A 23,275-nucleotide genomic window follows, 5' to 3' on the forward strand; every position below is an offset into this window, starting at 1 on the left:
GGAGACGAGGGCGGAGGAAGAGGGGGAGGGAGGGGGGGGAAAGTTGCTTGAATTTGCGAGGGGCGAGAGCCGGCGGTGGCTGCGCGCTGCTTCTTTCCACTGGCTGGGGGAGCTGCCAATCTGTGTTGTAATCCTGCAGGAATTTCTGCGGGGTTTAACTGGGAGCCGCGGCGCCGCCGCCGCGCACTCGGGGCGGAGGGAGGGCGGCGGAGCCGGCAGCGCGCAGCCTGCAGCCCGCGCGCCCCAGCGCCGCGAGCACCGGGCCCGCCGGGCAGCGCCGAGCGCAGCGCGGAGCACCTCGGCAGGAGCGCGGCGGGCCGGACCCGGGGCGCCACCGGCCCTGCCCCGCGCCCCTCGGGCGCTGCCGAGCGCCGCCGGCCCCCGGTTTCTCCTTTGTGACCGGCCCCCGGCGGCCGCCGCGCCGGCTCCGCGGGAATAATGCGGGGCGTGTGGCTGGCGCTCACCGTCAGCTTCGTGGCCTGCGCCTCCGGGCAGCCGGTGAGTGCCGGGGCAGAGGGGAGAGGGCGGCGGCAGCCCCGCGGGAGGACACGGGACGGGACGGGACGAGGGCGGCCGCCTTGGTTCTGCCAGCGGAGTGCGGGGCGCGCAGCCCGAGCCTTGCCCCGTGGCATCGCCGTCCGCGGGCACTGGGCTGGCTCGGGGGGGCATCTGTTGATAGTTGAGCGGGCTGCAAACGGCAGGCACCATTCCATCCCACCCGTCAGGAAAAGAAAGAAAGACACCCTTCCCCCCCCCCCACGTCCCCCCAAAAAAACAAAAAAACCGAACCCCCAAAAAACAACAACATCCCCACGAAGCCGAGAGGACCACCCTGCCGCAGCGGAGCACCCTGCCGCCCTCCAGCGAACCTCGGCCGAAGTTTGCCGCGACGACCCAGCCGCCAGCCGGCCCCGGAGGCCCCCGGTGCCTCTCTCCCTGCCTCTCCGGAGGAGGGGCGGCTGTCCGGCGGCCTTGGGGCCGTGGCGCGGGGCTGGGTCCTGGAGCGGGGGCTTGTGCCCCGTCCCGGAGCAGCGCCGGGAGCCGCCGGGCCGCCCCGTGTCCGAGCGGCCGCCCGAGGACATCGCCGCCTCCCCCGGCTTCGCGGGCGGTGAGGTGGGAGCGTCCCTTGCAAAATCCACTCCTCACGGCCCGTGGTTGAAAAGATAAAAAAGGCAGCCAGTACCCCTGGCTGCGCGGCTCAGGAGCTCCCAGAGCCCTCACACAGAACGCCTTGCGCGCCTCCCGGCCAGCCCCGGCTCCGCGGAGCCCGAGCCTGCTGCGCACCCGGCCGGCCCTTCCCCAGGGGCTCGCCGCGAGGTGCTCGGGATAATGCTGCTGTTTACACTTTTTCCGTGCCACGAGTGTATTCGCTAAAGGGCCCCTCTGCTTAATGCAATTAGCTCTGTTGCCGGGATTTGTACCTCTGGGAAAGCCTCTCTCCGGCGAGCCTCCCACCCTTTCGTGGCAGGAGCCGGCGAGGACCGGCCAGAGGGTTTTGGTCTCTTCCGCCGGTTTCCGTCTTTTCTGTGGATCTGAGATTGTCTTGCGGGAAGGGGTTTGCAAATGACACTGATGCAGTGTTTGGGCAAATATTAGGAAATGATAAATTGAGGTTTCAATATGAAATTAAAAAAAAATGACAATTTAATCCAATTAAAATGAGTCGCTTCACTGAACTAAATAACATCACTAGCTTGGGTTAACTTTTGAAGTTCTCTAGCTGTTGTATAAATTAGTCAAGTCACAGCCTTCATAAAATCTGCCTCATCGTTAGGGATTTCTAAAGGTACAATTGCAAAACATTTTCTTAAAGACTGATTAAAAAAGGGTTGGGTAGAACACTGACCTTTGTTTCCGCTAAGTATAACTGCGCTGCAGAAATACCCTTGGCTAATGAGCTACAATATCCTTTAATTTTATAGAAATGCTGTTAGTACGAAGTTCTCTGATGGTGGAGTAGCTATTAAACTGCCACAGTAATTAGCAGAGTATTAAGTTTGATGGGATTTTGCCTTAGGATGAACGCACTGTGGCAGTGTGAGGTGGTTGTTGGGGCATATCCCGTGCCGTGTGGTTCAGGGGGCAGGGGGAGAGCGAGGTGGGGGGAGCCTGCCTGGCTCTGCTGCAGCGCCCTCGCTGCTGCCAGAAAGTCGTGGAGGGGCTGAAAAAGTAAAAGGAGGTTGGTCTTTCTCCTTTTCTTTCACTTCCCTTCTTTTTCCTTTAACTGTGCCTGGCAGCAGCTTCACGGTCCCTTAAGATAGGATTTTGTAGACCAGTCTCTGGGAAAAGACAGATGCCAAATCTCTGTTCTCATCAGAAGTCCGTCCTTGTCATAAGAAGAATTCTATACGGATGCTTAAAAAACCCTCCCAGCTCTCCATGCTACTGTCAAATGGATTTAGCTCTAAATTTCTTCATGTTTTTAGATTCTACTATTTATCATTATCTAGGCAAAACCATACTGTAAAAATCTTCTTTCTGATGAAGTAAATTATCCCAAATAATTCTGAGCAAAGGAGCGGGAAGCTGCAGCAGGTTTTGTTTCTTAAAGCAATGTGTTCCCTGTGTTTGGTCCGCATAACCACCCAACGCTTTTCCTGGGGTGTGCCAAGGAGATGTTAGCACTGTGTTAAGAATGCTCTGGAAGTGAGACCTGCCAGGGAACGGCGCCGGGAGTGGTTTGTGGTGCTGGGTGCGTGCTTCGTGTGCCGTGGTGTGGCTGTCGCACCGCAGCTGTGCCGTGCCATGCCGTGCCATGCCAGCTCCCCCGGGGGAGCAGCTGCTTCGGGACAGAGCTGTGATGGAGAGGGAGAGACGGAGCCCAACCTGCTAGTGCCAGCCTGCACACGGTGGCAAGTGTTAGCCACACCAAAGCTGGTGGATTGCAGCTGGGGCTTGCGGAGCGCTCTGCTGCCGTCAGCGCAGCGTGAAGTGAGACATCAGATTACACTGGGTTCTGGTAACCTGTGTACGTCTGGAAGGACATGGGGGATTCACCCAGGCTTGGCTGAATGGCAAAAAATGTGCTTTCTAGCTACCTTGAAAGTTTTTTGGTTTGCTTATAAGAGAGGGAAAGACAGTGACATGAAACTGTTGGAAAGAAAAGGAAAACTGTGAGTGAGAGGCCTGATGGACCTTTTAAAAGGTTGAGCCCCTGAGCCCAGTCCTGATGATGCTGGGAGCCAGCTTTTGCTGATTTTAATAGCACCAGAGAGCAGTGCCAAGTATCCAGCTGTAGTTGTCAGCTCCCATTCGGGAGAGGCTGATAAACCTTTCCGTTTCGTTCTGGGTTGCAGCAGTGGGACGAATGGTTTTCCAGAGCTTGTGTGACAGTCGCATCCTCTCTGCGTGCCCAAGTGCACACTGAGAAACTTTGCTGGCTAGCAGGTTGTGCTGCATGCTGCAGTGCTACGGTGCTGCTCTCCTCACAGCAGGCTGAGTCCATCTCTCCCCAGGAAGCTTCTGGAGTCTGGAGACTGCTTCACACCATCAGTACGTGCCTGTGGGGCTGGATTTGGGACTGTCAGTGAAACAGAGCATTGGGGCATCCCCTGAGTGATCTTTTGGTTTCTTGTGTAAGCATCTGACCTCTGAGTTGTTAGCGTAAATATAATCATTGAACGATGATCCAAGGCTGATATTTAGTATGTTTTTTCAGAAGTATTTAGTATTTGAGAACCATGATGCTGTCATTTCCCACTTTTGTTACTAATGGTTACTTTGGTTTTGGAATTTGGAAAATTGATAGTGTGCTGGAGAGGAGGGATGTTTTTTTTGAAAAAGGCAGTTAGACTTCAGAGATAGTAATTAGAGGACAAGAAGGGCTGAAGAGATAACTGGTATTTAGATTTATATGCTGTGTGTGTCTCTCACATGCATTAAATTTGCTTTGTCAGATAAGTTCCAAAGAAGAGAGGAAATCTTTTCTGTCTTCATTTATTTCTACCCACCTCCAATTCACATGTACCTTTTCTTCTCACTGTAGAATTAATAAATGTTCATCCCTTGCTTTTTGTGGTTTGGCAACACCTGGAATCTGCCTTGTTTGATTCCCTTGCTCTGGCTGAACTTCTGGGTTCTGCCATCCATCAGCTGCTTGCACTGCCATGCACTGGAAATTCTGGGGAGCTCTGGGGTTTGCCACCAGTCTTGGGTATTGCAGCCACCCCTTAGATGGATGTTCTCAGGAGTCACTTTCTGGAAGTGGGTTTCTCTCTGCAGTTAGATTATCATTTAAAAATTAAAGAACAGATGACTCTTGACCCCAGATCAAACACTGAAGTTCCTCTTTTTAGTATCTTAGCCCTGAGGTCTGCATTGGAACTGACTTAGTATTGAGGCCTGAAGTGCAGAGGTGTTTTCTCTGCATTTTTTCCTAGATCCTTATCAAAGAAGTAGATGAGAGCATCATCTTCAGGAACAAGTCAGGACAAATATCTTAGGGTTTGAAGTTGGGTGCTGGGATTGTGGTTCTTGGGCAGATAACACCTCTGTGGTAGGTTTGAGACAGTTACTGCAGCTAATGGAATAAAGATGGTGGACTTTGGAGTGTGTGGAGTAAGTCTGGATTTTGCTTGGAGATTTGGTGGATCTAAATTTCTGTAGTCCTAAATTAAGTGTAATCTCAGGATGACAAAATAAGGACCTAATTTCTTGACTATTAGAGGTGCAAGGCATGAGAAGTCACATGTCAAAGACACAGCCATGATCCAATGCCTCTGGGAGGGTGGGGAGCTGCCTGCCATCCTTGGTGGGGAAATTGGCATCTTGGCAGGGCTTCCTGAGCTTGGAGAAGAGCCTGCAGAGGAGCCAGTCATTCGCAGAGTTCTCCATTTGCACTGCTCTTTGTGGCGAGTTGTCTTTATAAAATGTCAGGCAGAGGCATATGGATGGCATTTATTAATTCAATTTTCTCACCAAATTGACTTTTGCCACTGAGCAACTTAACCATCTTGCTTATGTCAAAGAATTGCAGGCTTTAGTAAGGCTCAGTGGCTGAACAAAGAGCTCTTGTCTAGTTATGGAGAAGTGCTCTTTTGTCTTCTGAATAGATTTGACAGACTATGATTTTTAACATAAATGTTGTATTTGAGATTGGCAAGCTTATTTGAAGCCTCATATAAGACCCTACTTGAATCTGAATCATAAAGATGCCCTCTGTGCTGCTGCATTTGAGAGAGGATGCACAAGTCATAAGCAAGTGATTTGATCCACATTCAAGTCACTTTGCAGTCAGTGTTGTAGGAAGCATGAGAGAATTACTGGAGGCTGTTCTGTGAACAGCCTGTTGTTTGGTTATCTTCACTTCAAGCTTACAAGATGGTAATAAATTGCTATCTATAATCTTTTCAGGACTAGTAATTTATTCATAGGTTACATGACTCTATTCAGTGATTTGGGAACATTATTTCTCCTGCTCACATTGAAGTATAATTTCCAAGCTCTGGAGTACAGACTGCATTGGTGTTTGACCCTCTAATAATGACAGTTCTCTGTATGTATGTTGTTTTCTTGATTAGCTCAGCCCTGGGGGATGCTTTCAAAAGCGTACTAGATATTTAGGCAGAAAAACAGAATATGTGTAATCCTCAGAAGTACTGGAATACTGATTGCAGTGGGAGAAAATGCAGCATTTAACAGCCATTTGCAACAAGTGCATTTGTGCTGAGCAAATTATTTTTGTTGATGTCTCCAGCAGGAGTTTCATTTAAAGTGAAATAATGACTAATGGGGTGGTGATGAATCTGCAGAAATTGGCCTTGTCCATAGATAGGCTATTAGAGTGTAGTGTATATAAGCTGTGCTTAACTAAAGCCTGAGCTGGTCTGCTCCATCTTAAATCACTATTTTTAGTTTATATATAAACAACTTCTTCAGAAATCTCCCTTCTAAGCTAAATTGTTTTGTTCCCAAGGTGAATTGATTTGGGGAAGTTCAAATAAAAACCTGTTTGGCTGTGTTTGAGTTGTGAGGGTGAAGATAAATACATTGTACTTTTATTAATAGTAAGGAGACGAAGGGACTTATAGAAGGTCGAATAGCCTGTGGTATACACAGGCACAGAATCAAAATGTTCAGAAGCCAGCATTGTGATTAACAACCAGAATATATTGTCTGTATTTAAATATTATGTTGTCAGACATCTTTTGTTCCCATTTGATTAACCGTAATAATGCATAATTTTCTCTAGAGGTGCTTCCACACTAATGGAAGTCACTTATCACCTTTGAGATTGGTGTGAGGTGACCCATCCCTGTTATTTGAAGTGTATTTCAGAAGTGTGACTGTCTTTGTGGACTGAGAGGACTGATTCTCACAGAGCTGTAGGAAAGAGAGCTGCTAAAGTACTATAGCCTGGGAGATGAAGTACATCCCAGGGTGCATGACCAGCGTAGCCTCAAGACTAAGGATGCTTCAATAGAAAACAAAAAAATGCATCATACTTGCTGCCACATGAAAGAACAACCTAACCAGGTCTTCCCTCTCCCACCTTCAACAGGATCTCTTCTCGTCTGTCTTTCCATTAATTATACAAGTAGAAGCAAGCTTTCCTCTTTCTCTGGGCTGAGCTGTATTAATTCCAGCTGTGTTGATTCTTCAGTATCTGCAGGAGTAGCTGGCTGGACACCGTACCTGAAGGGCACAGCCAAACCCCACCCACTTGATATCTTTTGGGTTTAAGAGCTGAGTCCTGTTTGCTTTTTGGACTAGGGTCTGCAGGGGAAGGCTAGAAATGGGTTTGAAGACATTGTGTGTGTTGCAGGCTGCGGAAATGAGCGATGTCCAGGAGACAGATTCTTCCTTTTCCAGGTTGTTTATTTGTGCTCACTATGGAGGTTCCAGAATCCAGTCACTTAAACTCTTTACCAGGTGAAAGCATCCACAAAGCCTTTCCATTCAAATCCTTTTCAAGTGTGGTTCCATGTTCTAACACGTAGTCACTGAGGTGTGACATTAGTGCTCTTGTTATAATTCAGAATGAAAGCCTGCAAGGGAAGCAAAGCGGAAAGGTGAAGGTAGTTCACAGTAATGGAAACACACCGTCTTTGGGACAGCCAGAAATTGAGCTTCTATTGAATATAAATTTGTGACATTGTATAAATAAAAATAGATGTGCCTTAGCAATAATAATAATAATAATAATAATAATAATAATGTGTTGTGTAATTCCTACAGCAAGGATGTGCATAAGATAATGCTGCTGAGAAGCAAGATTCTGATGATTTTTGTGGAAGGCAGATTGCAAAACCTTTAGGTCCTGTCCTGTCTGGGGACTGAATCTTCTCCCATTTGGGAGCTCAGAGACACTTGGTACTTGCTGGTGGTGGCAGTGCAAGCACAAAGGAAAGTGTTTGTCCAGCAAGGAGAAGGAGCGTCCATGAACAGCGTGTGTGGAATTTGGTTGTGTTAGTTATGAGCTTGTGTAAATGTCATTGAGGGAAGGTGTAAAGTTCTCAGGAGCTGCTGAGGCAGTGCCCAGAGTTAGAAGATTAATGCTTTAGAATAATTGGTAGCTTAAGCATATGTAGCATCTGCAACTCACAAATCTCCTTCTCCATGGTATAACAAGAAAAATGGCTAGTCCTGGAGATAGACAGAAAAAGTTATTAAAGTGCCATGTGTATATTCTAAATTCCTGTCTTTGGTGAAGCTGTTTATGATTTTCCAGACATATGCTCTTTGATTATTTCTCATCCATGAAGGCTGATTTTTTTTTTCAATATGATATCTAAAATGTCATGAAGTGAAACCTCTTGGGGTACTTTTGAAATTATGTGTTCACAGAGACTGTTTTCCACAGAGCATTCAGCGCTGACCTCTCTCCAGCTGTTGCAGTTCTAGCTTGAAAGGTCTTTGAAACTTTGTGTGTTTGTGTTTTATATAGAACTTTATGAACTTTATTCTATATGGAGCTCTATTTTACATACTTTTTTTTTTTATTCTATTTTGTGTGTGTGTCTTTCAAGTGTCAGGACAAGAAATGCCCCAGAGAACATGCTTCCCAGTTAAATAAACAGAACAAAATATCTCTCAAAATTGTGTTAATAATTTTCTTGGCCTGAATTAGTGTGGAAGGGGGTAGCCTCTCTGCCTTTACTTACCAGGAAGAAAAGCCTTAAACAAAAGGTGTTCTTTTCATTTTTTTTCTTGTTTCTTCACTTGTAATTTAATACAGCAGTTTTCATATATTTTCCCCCATATGCATGATTTGATCCTCAGTAGCTCCCATTGGTGCCTTTGGTTTGATTCTCCAGCACAGCCTTTTCTCTGCCCTCAAAGCCCTGGTAAGGGGACAGGCATGGTCATCACTGCAAAATGTGAATGAGTTGAAAAAATTTGAGTGTAAGAAGAAAAACCAGGAACAGTGGTTAGCATAGGTCTGTACCTGACCTCACCAGGCTGGGAGGTCCCACCAGAGCTGCTGTGACCTGAATGGACTCCTGGCTCAGCAGAAATTGTCTGTGTTGGAATTGAATTTGCCTTTTTATGGCTTTTGACCAAAATATTTCAGTGGACGTATCTGTCTGCTGCCTGGAAGCATGACAGATGTCTCCAGAAATTTCCAGAGGGTTTGGCAGTGACCAAGCCCTCTGGCAAACCATGAGATGGTTTTTGCTCTTCTGGTAGGAGCTGTGGCCCTTCCTGCAGCACAGAGCATCTGTTGGTTTGCAGAGGAGAGGAATGCTATGAGGGTTTTGCAAGAAGGAACAAGTCTGGTAACTGACTATAAAGTGATAGATTATTTCACAGCCTTAAATAATGAAGACTCATGATTGGTGTTTAGATAATGTTTTGACATCTCAGTATTGCTTGATGGTCACTGTGCAGTGTTTGAGGGAGAGGAAAGTAGGTTCCCTGGCCACCTGGTAAAAACAGACTTACCTCCTTTAAGTCTGCAGGTGCCCGAGAAGGCAGGGCCTTAAGTGGAGTTGGCTCATTGTCTCCACTCACATTGCCTGTTGCAGATGTTTTTCTCTGGTGCTGTTTAGCCCAGCCAGCCATGCCCTGTTGAGGAGCAGGGCTGTGTCTGCAAGGGGGATCTCTGCCTTTGGTGGGGCTTATGCTCAGTAATAAATGGCCTTTCTGCTGCTGGTGGAGAGGCAGTCGTGTGCCCATGACATTGGCTCTCCCTGATGGAGGGAACTTCTGAGCTCCTGGTAACACAGAGCATTTGATTCAAAATGGTTTGAGATAGTACTCTTAATAGTATTGCTGCCATGAAAATGCCACTTCTTGTCTGTTTCACAACTGCAGGGCATTAGAAAAGGGAAAATACCTTTCTTTTCTTTTGTTTTTGTTCTTACGATAATTCACAGCTTGAAAAGCTTGACCATCTCTCTCCTGTTTAACCAAAAGCTGGTGACTTGGCATTTTGATGTTGGTCTCTTCGGGTGGACACCTTGAATTGGTCTTCTGCCTGGTGACATAAGCTTTATAGTGATGTAGATTTTCTTACACTTTTTTTGAGAACCATTAATGTTATCTGTGGGTTAAAGAAGTCTTCTGCGTTTCTGAATATTTTATGATGGTACTGACTTCATGTGCCAGTCAGTATTTAATTTTTGAGTTTTCTCCTCTGACCTCCTCTATCTGCACTGAAAGAATTTGGGAGCTTTAGGTTATGACAAAAATCCCCTTACTTTAGAGAAAGAAATGTGGTGGTTCTGTAATGTACAAGTGGGAGTCTCTGTGATTATTTTTTGCCATTTCTTGTTGTTTCACCAAACATCTGAGGCTTGCCTCCTCTGGTTTACATGGGTAAATGTATTTGACTTGAGGAAACTGATGAGGACTGAGGAGAACTTCTGGCAGACACTGTCATTCTTTAAAAAAGTAGGTAGGATCCTTTGTCATGAAGGTTGTTGCTGCATAGACACTCGGAGCTGGCATAGTTTCCACATAGTAAAGTTGCTCATATGGCATTTCTGTATTTGTGATCAGAGATGGAGGGTCCTAAGGGAGGATTAGCAAGAGTATTTTTGGGGATTTCTCTATGGCTTCCTAGAGATGCACAGAAAAAGCTAATCTCTCTCTCTCTCTCTCATTATTCAATTCAGCTAATCTAATTGGAAAACCTCCTTAGAGCAGTCTCTGGCAGCTAGCTGTAGCAGCTGTACAATTAGTAGTGTCACCTAACAGGAGAGCTAAACAAGGGGCAATAGGAAACTGGAGTAGGATGTTTTGGTGTATCTTAACAACCCTCCCAAGAGCCAAGCTTGCTAGGTGAATTCAGCTGTGAATTTTAAGAGCTTAAAAACCTGAGGAAAAGTCTGAATTTTCAAAGACTTAAAATTCTGAATGACGCGATGAAATAGTTTTAATCTCTAGACATTGTTGTATGTTATTTATAGGTTGATTTTTTAAATTAAAATTTCCACAAACATGACTGAATATGGGTCTGGTGGGCTCTACTGCCTGTTCCTCAGAGTGTGAACAGTGAAGCTGAGCAGGGAAGAGGTGTATAATTAACTGCTTTATATATATGGGGACATTTCCGTGGCCTTTTCCCTCCCAGCTTGGCTGCTGGACTGTGTTTTATTTGCAGATAGCCCTGAAGGCCATCAGGAGCAAGAGCTGGCATGGAGGAGAGCACCAGCCCCATCAGGAGGTGATGGAGCCATTGGCAGTGATGTTCCCTGGTTGCACTGTCCAGGACTGTGCCTAGGCACAGGAGGCAGAGGCAGGTTTGCATTTGAATCACCAGCTTGGCACTTTCCAGCTTCACACCATTAATTACTGTGATGCTACTGCCATTTAGCCATCTCTCTATATCCAGGAAGTATTTAGATAAGAGCATGTGTGGGGCAAGTCATGATTTAGCAATCTCTGTGGAGTTATGTGGTTGTCATATTTGGAATGTGTGACCTGTGGTTATAAAGGATAGGTTTTGGAAGTGCTGTTAACCAAGTGGCATATGTCAGGGACTGGAAAATCTAGGCTATTTATAATTATCCACAGGTGGAGAGGGAAGCAGCAATGCATAATACCAGTAATAATTATCAGCAGTATAGAAGTTCATCTCTTAAGCCGTTGGGTCTAATGCACTAAAAAGTATTTGATCTGAAGCCTGGCACAGCCTTCAAATGGAGCCGTTCAAAGGCGTCCTGACCTAATTTTGCTGCAGAAGTGTGTGAGTCTTTCTCATTCCCCTAATTTCTTGCAGAAGGTTTCAATGATAAAGTCTTCATCCTGTACATGTGCATATATTTTACTGCAGAGCTTTTGAATAAAAGCAGCCCTTGCAGGCCAGGTGGTAAATATAGTGCTCAGCTTAACAGAAAAAACATTCAGTTTATCAGAGACATGTCCTCCTGTGTTTTGCAGTTGTCAGTTAGCCTTCCTTAAGACTTCTTTTTATTTGCTGGATTAATTTTTTTATTTTTTTGTGATTAATTGAAGTTCAGTGCTGGCTCTGTACCTGTGAGTAAAGGCTTTGTATTATGCTCAACTTCTATTTTAGTGAAAACCTCTAAAATGTAAAGCAGCTTATAAATAAAAGTTTGCTTTCTTTTCAAGGGAAATAAATAATGAAATTATAAGGCATTGTCCATGTAGCTATGTAAATTTATCAGTTAAAGCATAAAACATAAGTGCTTTGACTTTCCTCTGAGTAAATCAAAGCAGATACAAGACATGTCTTAATGGATTTTTTTCTTCAAAAGAAAATGGGGAGAAGAATTTATTTTTCAACAGTGACAAAATAGAGTGTACTGCAGGGATGGGCAGTGCTCTGTTATTGTCTGTGTTGGTGTAGACTGTTTCTATGAGAAGATAAAAACTAACAGAGCAACACAAACTGAAGGCTTTTAAATTCTTTCTGACCTGTCACTTGTACAATTTCTCATGCCATTATCACCACGGTGGTGGTGTAAGACTACCAATTTCCTACCAGAAGTATTGCTTTTTGTTCAGTGTGGAGTGTTTTAACTTGTGCTGGTGATATTTCTGAACAATACTGCACAGTACATGGTAACTGCAGTGCACTTAATTGTAATTTATACCTTAAGTTATTTATTTGCTCTTTTTCTTTGCAATCTCTTGTGCTTCCAACCTCATTAGACTGATTTTTTCTTTCCCTCCTGCTGCTTTTGTGCTATCAGGCACAAAAGGTAACTGTTAGTATTGGCACTGCTCTTCAGTCTCATGTTGCAAGTACAGGATCCAAGAGCAGAAGAAAAGGTAGATGAAAATCTGGGCTGGCTCTGGGCCTTTGCCCACTCTCAGGAATCCTTCTGCTCACTCGGCTCACAGCAGTGAAAAAGAGGGAGTGGGGAGGAGCTGGTTGTGAGTGACCAAAGTATTGGCAGAGCTGTTGGCAGGAAGGGGATGCTGGACTGCTGACATGTCTTGGCCAGACCTTAATTAAAGGAGAAGCCTGGAGGTGACTGGTTTGGGCTGGAAAAGAGTTGCTGTATCAGGCATGCTAATTCCATCTTTGACTCATCAGCTGTGTCCGTTCGACAGCCCTGGAGCAGACAAACCAAGCGTTTAAGCAGACATGGATCATTTGAGCACTGCATCCCTCACCCCCTTTGCTTTTTGGAAAGTGGGGGTGTGGAGCCAAACGTTACAGCTTGGCATTTCTCTCTGGTTTTTGGATTTTCTTGGAAAACTTCCGTGTTCTCCCTTCTGACATGCGGAAGGATGGGAATGATGAGTGCAAATTGCTCCTCCTCTGATCTACAGCCTCGCTTGAAAATTTATTTTGTGCAAATGACCATTTGTCTGTTTAAGTGATCAGTAACTGTGTTCGCTCAGATGGAGGGGGAGCTGTCTGAAGTTGGGGCTAGCTGAAGTGTCGGATTACCGAGGGCACTATAATCAAGGTGACAGCTGCTTTCCTTATGCTATACTGAAACAAAATACCCCAACCATTCAACAGAGCCTCACCAAATACATTAACCTCAGTGTTTTTACTCCTTCCACAAGTTGGTGGATTACTTAGCACTCCTGGCTAATGAAATACAGGAGTGCTAATCTCTCTCCATGGATACCAGAGGGGAAAATGTTGAGTGTTGCTACCCCAAGAGCGCAAACGTGTGCCTGAGCTAATGACCATACTCAAGGCCTGCAGTGCAGGGAGGGGAGTGGTTTCTCCTCGGGTGCTTGTGCTCCCTCTGGAGATGCTGAGCCTGGCACAGGGAGGGCTGGGATTATCTGTGGCTCAGCAGCTGCTGTGTGGATGCACACCTCTCCATACCCTGTTAACCCAACCCTGTCTCCCTCCCACCTCTTGAAGGTATTTGCACTTGCCCTTAAGTAACCATTTCTTTCTTTGGCTTCTTAAGCTGACACACTTTGACGTACTCAGGGGTGAAAAATGGGAGGTGCTTCTTGAAATAGCCTTGATGTGCTGTACAGGAGAAGCCTTGTTTGAGGAGCAGGCTATGAGAGTCCTCTCCGAGCTCTTCTTTCACCTCCCTTTGAATAATCCCAGTTTGTTTTATTTTAAAGAAAAACTCATGTGGGTGTCTTAGCCACAGAAAAAAAACCCCACAAAAATATGTTGCTGAGGTTTGTGTGCAGTTTATTTCCAGTAATGAAGGGCAGGCCTGTGTAGGGAAGAAGTTTATGTGAAAGAATGGGATAAATAAGACTATTAAAATGTGCTGGTCCTGGGCTTTATTGTGGGTCTTTGAGTAAAGTTCTGAGAATAATCATCTGGTAAAAAGCCTTTTCTTAATATTCACCCCTTGAGAAAGAATTGGTGTTTGACCTGCCAGAGGCTTATTCCGAGAGCAGTCAGAAGGCTGCAAACTGAGGTTTCCTTTGAGGCACAGGGACCCTTTCTCTGGCAGCTGAGGAAAGGTCTGCACGAGAAGAAGGGAGGTTGAAGTGGGAAGCCTGAATCTGTAGAGACAGCAGGAGTAAGAGACTTAGAAATTGCAGGGGGTAAAGCTAAGAATAATCTTCTAATTGCTGTACAGAAAGCATAGCTTTAGCTGTAACATCGAACTGCCACATCCCCTCTTGGGTTAGGAAAGGCAAGAAGAAGGAGTGATGAACTCTGAGAAAATCATCTGAGTCAAACTTGACTCACACAGGTCTGAAAAAGTGCTCTAGGAGTTTCACTGAGTATATTTTAATAGCTGGCTGTAACAGGAGGGAAGTTGGGCAGCCTCCCGCTGCAGAGTTTGCAGGAGACTCCTTCCTTGCTCCCTCCATGCAGCCCTCCTGGTCCTCTGCCCTGCCAGTGTGACTGAAAACCCACCTTCCCCTGGCCAAAGAGCCTCCAGCCTAGGGAAAAGCACATCTGTGTTACTTCCCTTGTGGTCAGTTCCATGAAATGTTCCCAGCATTTAGAGTATGCACTGAGCAGTGCTGATACTCTAGTCAGGGCAAAGAAAAGGGATGAGAGTTAAGTTATTGGCAGAGCATGAACTTAATGTTTTCTGGGTTTCAGCTCCTCAGCTGTTTCAAAGCACCTAGTTTATCCTTTTATCTTTTCTCAGTCACACCTAACTTGAACAAAGCCTATGCTCTGCAGAGACTCTTGGAAGATATTCATTTTGAAGTGGAGAAACTGCTCAGTAGTGAGAGAGCATGAAAATCTGACAAACAAGTTTGGTGCCTCATAATTTTTGCTCACAGAAGATCTGGAGCACAAGGCACCCCAAAAGCAAATTCCCCATCAGCAGAAGACTGGGTGATGCATCCAGGCTTTCCTGGGGAGCTATTTAACCTTTGCAGGAAGATGGCTGGGGTGTGCCAAGTCCATGCTTGTGCAGCAGAGACCCCCCATATGTCCGTACTGTCCAAATTCTTGAGATTTTTTTGCTTTAAAATCCAAGCAGAATCTGAACCTGTAAGGCTGACTTACTGCATGGGAGACATCTTCCAATGGAGGAGGAACAAACCAAGAAAACTAGAATTGTTTTAATAAGATTTTTAAGGCTGTTTTTTGGTTTTTCTATTTTTTTCATAATTATTTTTAATCCTCTCCAAGCCATGTAAGATGCATCAGAAGAAGGCAGTGTGTTCCTTAGGTGTGGTGCAGGACTTATGACCAAAATGAATAGGCTTCACTGGATGGTCATTGAGTACATGCTCTGGAAATAACTCCTCTTGGGGTTTGGGAAATGAAGGGAGACTTTCTTTCAGCCCTTCTACTTATTTAAAATAATACACTGGCATGCCAAGCAGAGCAGAATTAATTTTTTTCTAATGCTGGGAGAAGAAGCCTGTGATTAAGAAACTTGGCAGTATGTAACTCTTAGTTTTCTTGTATTTTTGATGCTTCTGTTTGTATGCTAGGGTGTTCAAAAAAGCATAAGTCAGGGTATTTTTGGGAAGGTTGTGAAATGGATGACATTTTCCAGAAGGACAGTGTGTCTCTTGGCAGCATCATGGTCAAACAAGTAAATATGTAGTTACTGTGTCATACCCTCCTCACTGTGATTGCAATTCCAGGCAGTCTTGGAAATACCACAGATATCAAATCCAAGTATGTTTCCTCCATATTTCATTAATTTCAAATTACTTTTTAATTTTATGATAATGGCTGGATTGATGCACAGTAAATAAATACACTGGATTTCTAATGAAATTAGAATAAGTTAGGGGCGAAGTAGCATGGAACTCCAGTGAAGATGTCTCAGCACTTACTGTGAGAAAAAGGTATCAACTTCTGTTCACTTTTACCTCTCAGCTGACTCCTGCTAACAGAGCTGGTTTGGGTGTCTGTATTTCCAATGTGGAGAGATCTTCCCTCAACTAATAAAAAGTGTCAAACTGTGCTGAAGATTTTGTAGAGGAGATGGTGTAATGCTGTGTTACTGCTGCTGAGCTCTTGTGTGTACAGAAGGCACTGAGAAAGTCAGGTGGAGAGACACAAGGAAAGATAAGAGCCACGGTGTGACTTTACATGCTGAAAACTCTTCTGTGACTGCTCACAACTGTTAATTAATGCCATTCCAGAAGATTATGCATGTTCTGAAAGTGGCTGCAGCAGTAGATAGGAGAGAGGCAGCTTTCCCTGAAAAGAAGGGAGAGCCTTGAAGACAATCCATGTACTGTACATTTTGATTCCTTCTACTTTTGTTTTTGGGGTTTTTTTTGGTTTTTTGGTTTTTGTTTTTGTTTTGTTTTGTTTTGTTTTGTTTGTTTTTGTTGCATGGAGGATGTGACTGCATTCATTTCCTCACTCTGCTCTGTCCAGGAGCCAAGTGAAGCACTGATGGAAAGTGAGTGGGTACATGGCATTGTCATTCCCACTGCCTGTGCCAGAAGGTGAAAGAGCTGACTTTTCACCAGGCCCTGAGCTGCTCACCCCCTCCAAACCCGTCCTTCATCAGGGAAGCGTTATGGTGTTACAAGCTATGTGAGAGATGAGAGAGATGGTGATGGTGGAATTGTTTGTGGGACTTCAGAGGATGCCTCAGGGAAGTGGGGATGTTCTTGTGTAGCTCTTGTGAAAACAGAGGGCCATCTTCACTAGGAGAAGAAATGGGACAGACTGGCAAGTTGGAGCTGACTGCTTGGGTGGGAAAAACCCCAAATACCCACTGTGGTATTTAACATCTGAACTGATATGGCTGTCATGGCAGTACTTAAGCATAATCTAAGGAATTTCTGGCTCCTTCTGCAGCAACAGCAAATCAGTTACTACTTTGTTATGCTCATGGAGGAAGCACACTACCTGTATCTCATCAGTTTTATCTTTGAAAATCTGTGTTATTCAGGGCTTTCAACATATGAATTAGCCAAGTTGAAGTGCGTGTGTTACAGTGCATATGGTTATAAATTCTTACTTACATGGTGAAAATTAGCTAATATTTTAAATGAGATATTAAAACTTACTTAGCTCTTATCTAATAAATATTTATTAGCTGCTAAATATCAGTCATTCATGCCTGATGAATGAGGTTCTCCAGGAGGCAGCTTCAGCTGGGCAGGCATCTCTCTTCCTGCCCTCCCTGCCCAGATCTACATGAGGCAATGTATTTCCCACCTGCTGCTTTTTGCTTGCTGTTGTAATGCCCCTTTTCAGTGCTTGTCAGTGGGTCTGGATGGAGATGTGGGTATCTGGCATTTCTCAGCACTCAGGGACTAGTTCTCCAAGACAAATCCTTTTAGAGATATTAATTTGTTTGTTTCTCAAGGATTGAAATGGATCATCTACTCAAGCAATGCTTTGGTTTTTACCGATGAATTTAGGTGACTATGATGCATGTCACACAGCTGAGTTTCTGGACACATTTTTGGTTTTAAAATCTGTTTTTAAATGTCAGTAGATCCACCTCTGAAGCTTAAGCATCCAGAATTGATAGCTGTCTTTTTAGGACCAGAGAGTCTTTGTGGAGAGGGAAGTAGGAAAGCAGTACTGACTCAAGTGAAGCATTAGTCTATTTGGGATTGCTGTTCAGCTTTAGTGTTAGAGGATGTCTGGGTGTTCTACAGATACCATTATCCAGAACAGTCAGAATGTGTGAATGCATGTAGAGTTCAGGCTGGAGCAGGCAGGATTTTCTTCAGGACAGGAAAATAGTAAATCATATGTATGCATTATGGTTGGTTGATGGCAAAGGCAAAACTCCATTTATAAGGCAGAACAAAGGGGACCCAAAAGGAATTGCCCAGAATTGTATTGGCTTGTTTCTTAAAAAAACAACATACTTGGTACAAACAAAGCAGCTCCAAAATTTGAACTGATTTTACCATAATCAGTAAAGGCCAAGCAATCTAGCCTCAAACAACAGCTTGGGATGTGTTGCTGGGTCTTTTTCAAAATAAATGATTGGTAAGTGGTATTTTGCTTATGCATTAAGTGGCAGTTTGCTGCAGACTTGCCTTGAGGAGTCAAAACAAGGTAGGGACTTTACTTCTTCAAATGTGCAGTTCCTGTTGCCCAGCAGTTCAGGGATTTCCACGCATCAGCATGATCTGCCTGGATTATGGAGATGAATTTAGTTATATACTTTGACCATATTAAAAAGTCAATGCTTCTTATTTTATTACTTTCCTTTTCAGTCAGTGTGTTCCATGTGAGGTTTTATTTTTTTTTTAAAGAAACCACAGCATATGAAACATTGAGGATTAAAAGTAACTTTCAAGGGCCTAATTCTAAATATAAAACATATTATTATACCAGTCAACCTTCTAATAAATCTATATAATTTCTTACTCAATAACCACGCCTAATTACAAGGCAGTTCTCTGCTGTGTTACACTTGGTTTGTAAACTGTGAATGTCACTTTGCAGCTGAACTTGCCCTTTGAATAAAGGCTTATGTACCACCAGAGTTAATATTTAAACCGAACCTCCTGCTTAAAATTGTACCCCAGTTACATTAAATTAGAACCTCTCATAACAATGTGAGAAGGTTCTTGTTTTATAGCATAAGCTGCTTTCCCACCCTCAGGCAGCAAACTGGAAGTATTTTAAGTCTTCTGCTTAGAAAGAAATAGAGTCCAGACCTCCAGCTGCACATGGCCATCTCAGCACCACAGAAATAGAAACCGGTGCTATCCGAAATGCATAATTCATCTGGTAGCTTGCAGGCACTCATGCAATGCAGCAAACTCAGTGGCTCCTTCTTGAGCATGCCGTGGGTGAACAGCAGCACTGGGGCTGTGGTACCTGTGTTTGTGGGCCTGTTCCCAGACTCTTGTGTCTTGTGCACCGTGGGAAAGGTGCCCTAAGGATGAAATGGGCAGCCTGGCAGGGTCACCTGGGCAGTCAGGGACTCTGCTTTGGGGAATTATAGGCCAGCCTTGCAGACAGTTAAGTTATGGAAAGCTAACCTGATGATGTCTTGGTTGAATGCAGAGAGAAGAGTTGTAGAAATTAATAAACTCAATTTTCTGGTATCCTGGATGAAAATGTATTGGTTCGGGCTTTGTAAAACATGATTATGTTCTGAATCTGTACAGGAAAAAACAGTTTTCTAAGCTATATACTGCTACATGATGACTTTTTTCCCTTCCCTTCCCTTCCCTTCCCTTCCCTTCCCTTCCCTTCCCTTCCCTTCCCTTCCCTTCCCTTCCCTTCCCTTCCCTTCCCTTCCCTTCCCTTCCCTTCCCTCCCTCATACCAGTATTTGTTTCTCCCCATCCACCACATCACTGTTAGTCTAATTACTGAAGAATTGGGATGGTGCTCAGTGTTGAATATTAGAGCAGTGCAGCATAAAGTAGCTCATGTTAATAGCATCTTTCACCTTCTCTACTTCTGAGCAAAATTTACTGGAGCATTTACTAATTTCCATTGGGATACTTAGTATTGCTTTTACTGTTGGTTGTACCTGAGCAAATGCCATTGACTTCAGTGAAGTTTGTGTTGTAGGAGTTGGAAATCTTATTCCAGAGGAGAAAAAGAAAAAAAAAAAACACTAGAGCTTTTTTTCCTTAGAGATACTGAAGGATGGAATAACCTCAGGTAGGAAGCAGTGTATGGAACGGTGTTGTTTTTCTTAGAGTGGAAGCATGACAAAGATAGCTGACCTGTTACTTGTTTTGATAATAAATACATGCACATCTATTTCTCTACTACTTTGATTTATGGAGGAATAAACATTGAGCAACAAAAATAAATATGGCGTGACAAAAAAAGATAGAAGTTTAGGTGGCATCTCAGCAAAGAAAGGAAATGCTTTGAAGTATGTCCTGTAAAAGTGCATGGTGACAAGCATGCAGAACTTCATTACAATGCCTTTCAAAAGAGATTTATTTTAAATAGACTTCACCAAAGTGATTCTTAAAAAAAGTTCCTACATGCTCACAGCTCTCTTCACTTTTCTTCCAAGCCATTTTCTGTAGCTATATCTCTGTGTGCACACAGGATGTAGATTTAGCAGAATTTCATTTATTTGTGAAAGGAAGATGCTTTGGTCATGCCCGGTATCCATTGATAACTTTGATAGATGCAAACAAGTATTGACTGTTGCATGGTTATGTCTTAATGAAATTAACCCCCAAATTAAGTTGATGCTTGACCTGGCAAAAGGGCATTCAGAGAATTGTGACCATGCTAATTTCCCAAGTACATCCTTAGTGCCCACAGTGGGGTGGACAGCCCTCTTGCCTGAGCCCTGCCACCAGCTTCCCCTGGGGATCATGCCTCAAGGCCCCTGTCACCTCTGCAGAGGCAGAGGAGGGCTGGGGTGCCGTGGAGGCTCTTGGTTCTGCTGCCAGCTGTGTTCTGCAGGGGAGCAGGTGAGCTGGGCACGTGGCTGGGAGCCCCCCAGTGCCCCCCGTGGTCCCTGAGCCTTTCCTCCTCCCATGCCAGGGGTCTGGGTGGCCCTGCCATCGGCATGTGATGGCCACGTGGGATAAGTGCTGCCTGTGGGCCCAGAGGCCATGGCTTGGCCATGGGGCATCAGTAACAGAAGCCAAGATAAATTAGGATGCTTGAGGATTTCGGTCATCAAGGGAGAGAGGCTGAAATGGCAGTGATTCCTTGTGCAGGACTCTACATCTGTTAGTGCACAAGCTTTGCTCTGCTGGATGATGCTCTCTTTTGCTGGCATTTAGGAAATTCCTAGTCTCTGCTTATGACTAGATTCTGCTGAAAAAGTCTTTTGGCTGCATAACACTAAATACTGGTTGATCCATCACCTCACTTGTATCTCTTCAGCTTCTAATGATGGTTGATCTTTAAATAAAACTTAGTGTAACTGTGATAGCATTTGTGTTATGACAGGTGGGCTCCTGCTGGGCCTCATGTTGGATGTGTGCAGTAGGTTCTGGAGAGGCTGGTGGTGATGTTCAGGTTAGATGGATCCCAGATGTTATTCTTTTGTTTCTCTTGCATGTACCTCATTTTTAGGACTGATCAATTGTCGATGATGCTGAATAAAAAGATCTTAGGGGTTTAAAGTGCAAGCACTTATTTGTATGGTGTCCTTAAGTATTTTGTAGTTGTAAATAAGTAAATAAAAGAAAAAATAAAGAGAACTTGTATTTTCAGAGCAGTTTATTTCAGCATGAGTTAAAATTTAAGAAAATTAGATGCAATCCATGACTTAAGCACATGCTCTAAGTTAAGCATGTTGAGCAAGCCCAGATGGAGTCCCTGGTGGGACTCCTTGTTGTGCATAAAGTGAGACATGAGTGCAGGCATCTGATAAAGGTCCAAATTCAGAGTCACAGGTGCAAAATCCAGAAGTGATAGCAAGGTACAGGGCCAAAACTGACCAGATATGTTCCTTGGAGGGTTTGTTGGCTCTATTGCTCCACAGAGTGTTACCACAGTTTTGGATTGATCCAAGACAGGCCAGAGTGTGCTGTTGTCTGCTGCCTAGTTTATTTATGAACTTAAAAAATAATACAAGCAATTTTAGTGCTCTGGAGGGAAGAGAAAATGATAGAAAATTCAGTATAAATATGGAATGGTGTGAACACGTAGACTAACACTGCACTGGTTGCTTTATTCAGTGTTGTGTCAGTGAAAAGATGGAAGTAAGGCGAAGTCACAAAGTGTTGTGTTGGGAGGAGCAGGCTGAGCAGGAGGAGCTGAAAAATGCGGAGAACAGGCAGCTGGCTGCTTGTAAGTTTGTCCTAGGAACTGTTGCTTCCTATCAAAAGTAAATTTTGTATACTGAAAGCAGTTTATGTGCTGTGTTTGCCAGTAAAAGTTAGGAATGCAACCGAGATGGGGGATGCAGATCGCTGCATACAAACATGGAATTATCTCAGTGGAAAAGATGAGTAACTCCAGAAGAAAGTGCTGTACGAGTGGCTCATTTACTTTGGTCAGCTCTTGAAGGGGAAATCAAAATTACAGAAGTTTGTGAGTCTTAACAAATCTTCATTGGAAGAAAGGTTGTTTCTTCTGTGTTTCACACGAAGGAAGCCAGTGACTGCCTGTGGAACTCTGTTAACTCATCATTCCTACGTGTGACTGAATTAAAACATGTGTCATGTTCCCATTTCAGTTAAGTAATGCTTTCCATTCCAAGCTCTCCTAGCTAAGTATTTGTAAGGCAGTCATGCTTTTCTTACTTGGTAACTGGCAATTCTCTGCTCTTCTCTCTTTGCAGATCCTCACCCCTGCCCCAAACTCAAATTACTGAGCAATGTAGGGATAAACCCATGGGGTGTCCCCTGTCTCTGGTACTGCTGCACAGGCCTGGCTGAAGCCCAGGCTTTTGGGTGGGCACTGCCTTGCTCTTGCTTAAGGATACTCTTCAGGGCATGATCAGGGCATGTTTGCAAGGGCTGGAGTCTCACTGTGGCACCTGGGAATCTGCAGCTGGAGACTGTGGTCTAGCACTGGGCAGGCCAGCTCACACCAGCTGTAGGTACTGGTGCACATGAACCTCATCATCGATGCAGAGTGGGTCCTCCAAATCTGTGTCACATGTGACACAGGGACTGAGACCCTAATTCTGCTCTTACGTACTCACTGGCCCTGGAAGTTGTTGATGTTTCTGGTTCTCCTGTTTCCTACCAGAGGAGCTTTGGTGCTTTGTGCCATGTAGATCAGGCACAGATGAGTTCTATTTAGTGAAGTCAAGGGTTTGCTTGAAGCTGTGCTCATGCGCGTGTTCCTCTGGAGCCAGATGTTTTGCCCCTGGCCTGGGGAGCTGGCAGGATTTGCAGGCACATACACACACACACATAGTGAGTGCAGTAAGGCTGTACCTCTGAAGTCTCAATTCTGAACTGAAGCAGTCAGTTCTGCTCAGTTTCAGAGGATTTGGCTTTGTCAAATCCTTCCCTCTCTGCTGTTAGGCCTGATGACAGATGAATGTGATTAAAAAAAGATCTGGCTGCTAACTGTTTGAATTCCCAGGTGGCTGAATTTTCATGTAATGGGACTTTCACCATGATTTATCCTCTTGGGGTGTATTAGCGATGAAACTGCCTTTCTGCAGTCACTGTTTGATTCATCATATTTTGTTTTTGCAGTTGCTCAACCTTTTTATCATTCATCTTTGCTACTGGGTTGGTTTTGCTACTGTAAAATTTGAGGTACTCTATTGAAGAGAAGCTATACTGGCGAATTACCCCTTTATTTCACCTGCCCTAGTATATCCTCGCCTTCCTTCCTTGTCTTGTTTTCCTCACTGCCATGCCTGCTGCTCCTGTGGGTGGGTCTGTCCTTGGCAGTGGAGGGCTGGGCTGCTCCTGAGGCTGCCTTGCCAGCAATGCGGGGAGGCTGGTGTCTGCGAAGTAGAAGTAACTGGTGTAGGCTACGTGGCAAAATGATTTTTGGTTTTGGCAGATCTGCTTTATTTGAGGAATTCCAGTAGCCATGCTTCTGGTGTGACTCTTGGGGAAGCAGGTTTCCAAATTGTATTGGTGTGGTGACTTAGCTGGTGCCAGCTGATGCT

The 23,275-nt window shown here is 44.6% G+C and overlaps 1 protein-coding gene across 1 annotated transcript in view; it reads left to right on the plus strand.

Annotated features, from left to right (window-relative positions):
• The first annotated feature begins 338 nt into the window (after window positions 1-338).
• Window positions 339-23,275, plus strand: part of SDC2 (syndecan 2) — a 60,002-nt gene continuing 37,065 nt past the window's right edge. Inside the window, exon 1 of the mRNA XM_054274653.1 lies at window positions 339-498. Within this exon, the coding sequence (XP_054130628.1) occupies window positions 439-498 (60 nt within the window). The 5' untranslated portion in view covers window positions 339-438. The remainder of the gene's footprint in view (window positions 499-23,275) is intronic.

This window comes from Melozone crissalis, unplaced genomic scaffold, assembly GCF_028551555.1.
Source record: "Melozone crissalis strain CALT ecotype California unplaced genomic scaffold, PUWL_Pcris_2 ptg000002l_1, whole genome shotgun sequence".
Taxonomy (NCBI): Eukaryota; Metazoa; Chordata; class Aves; order Passeriformes; family Passerellidae; genus Melozone; species Melozone crissalis.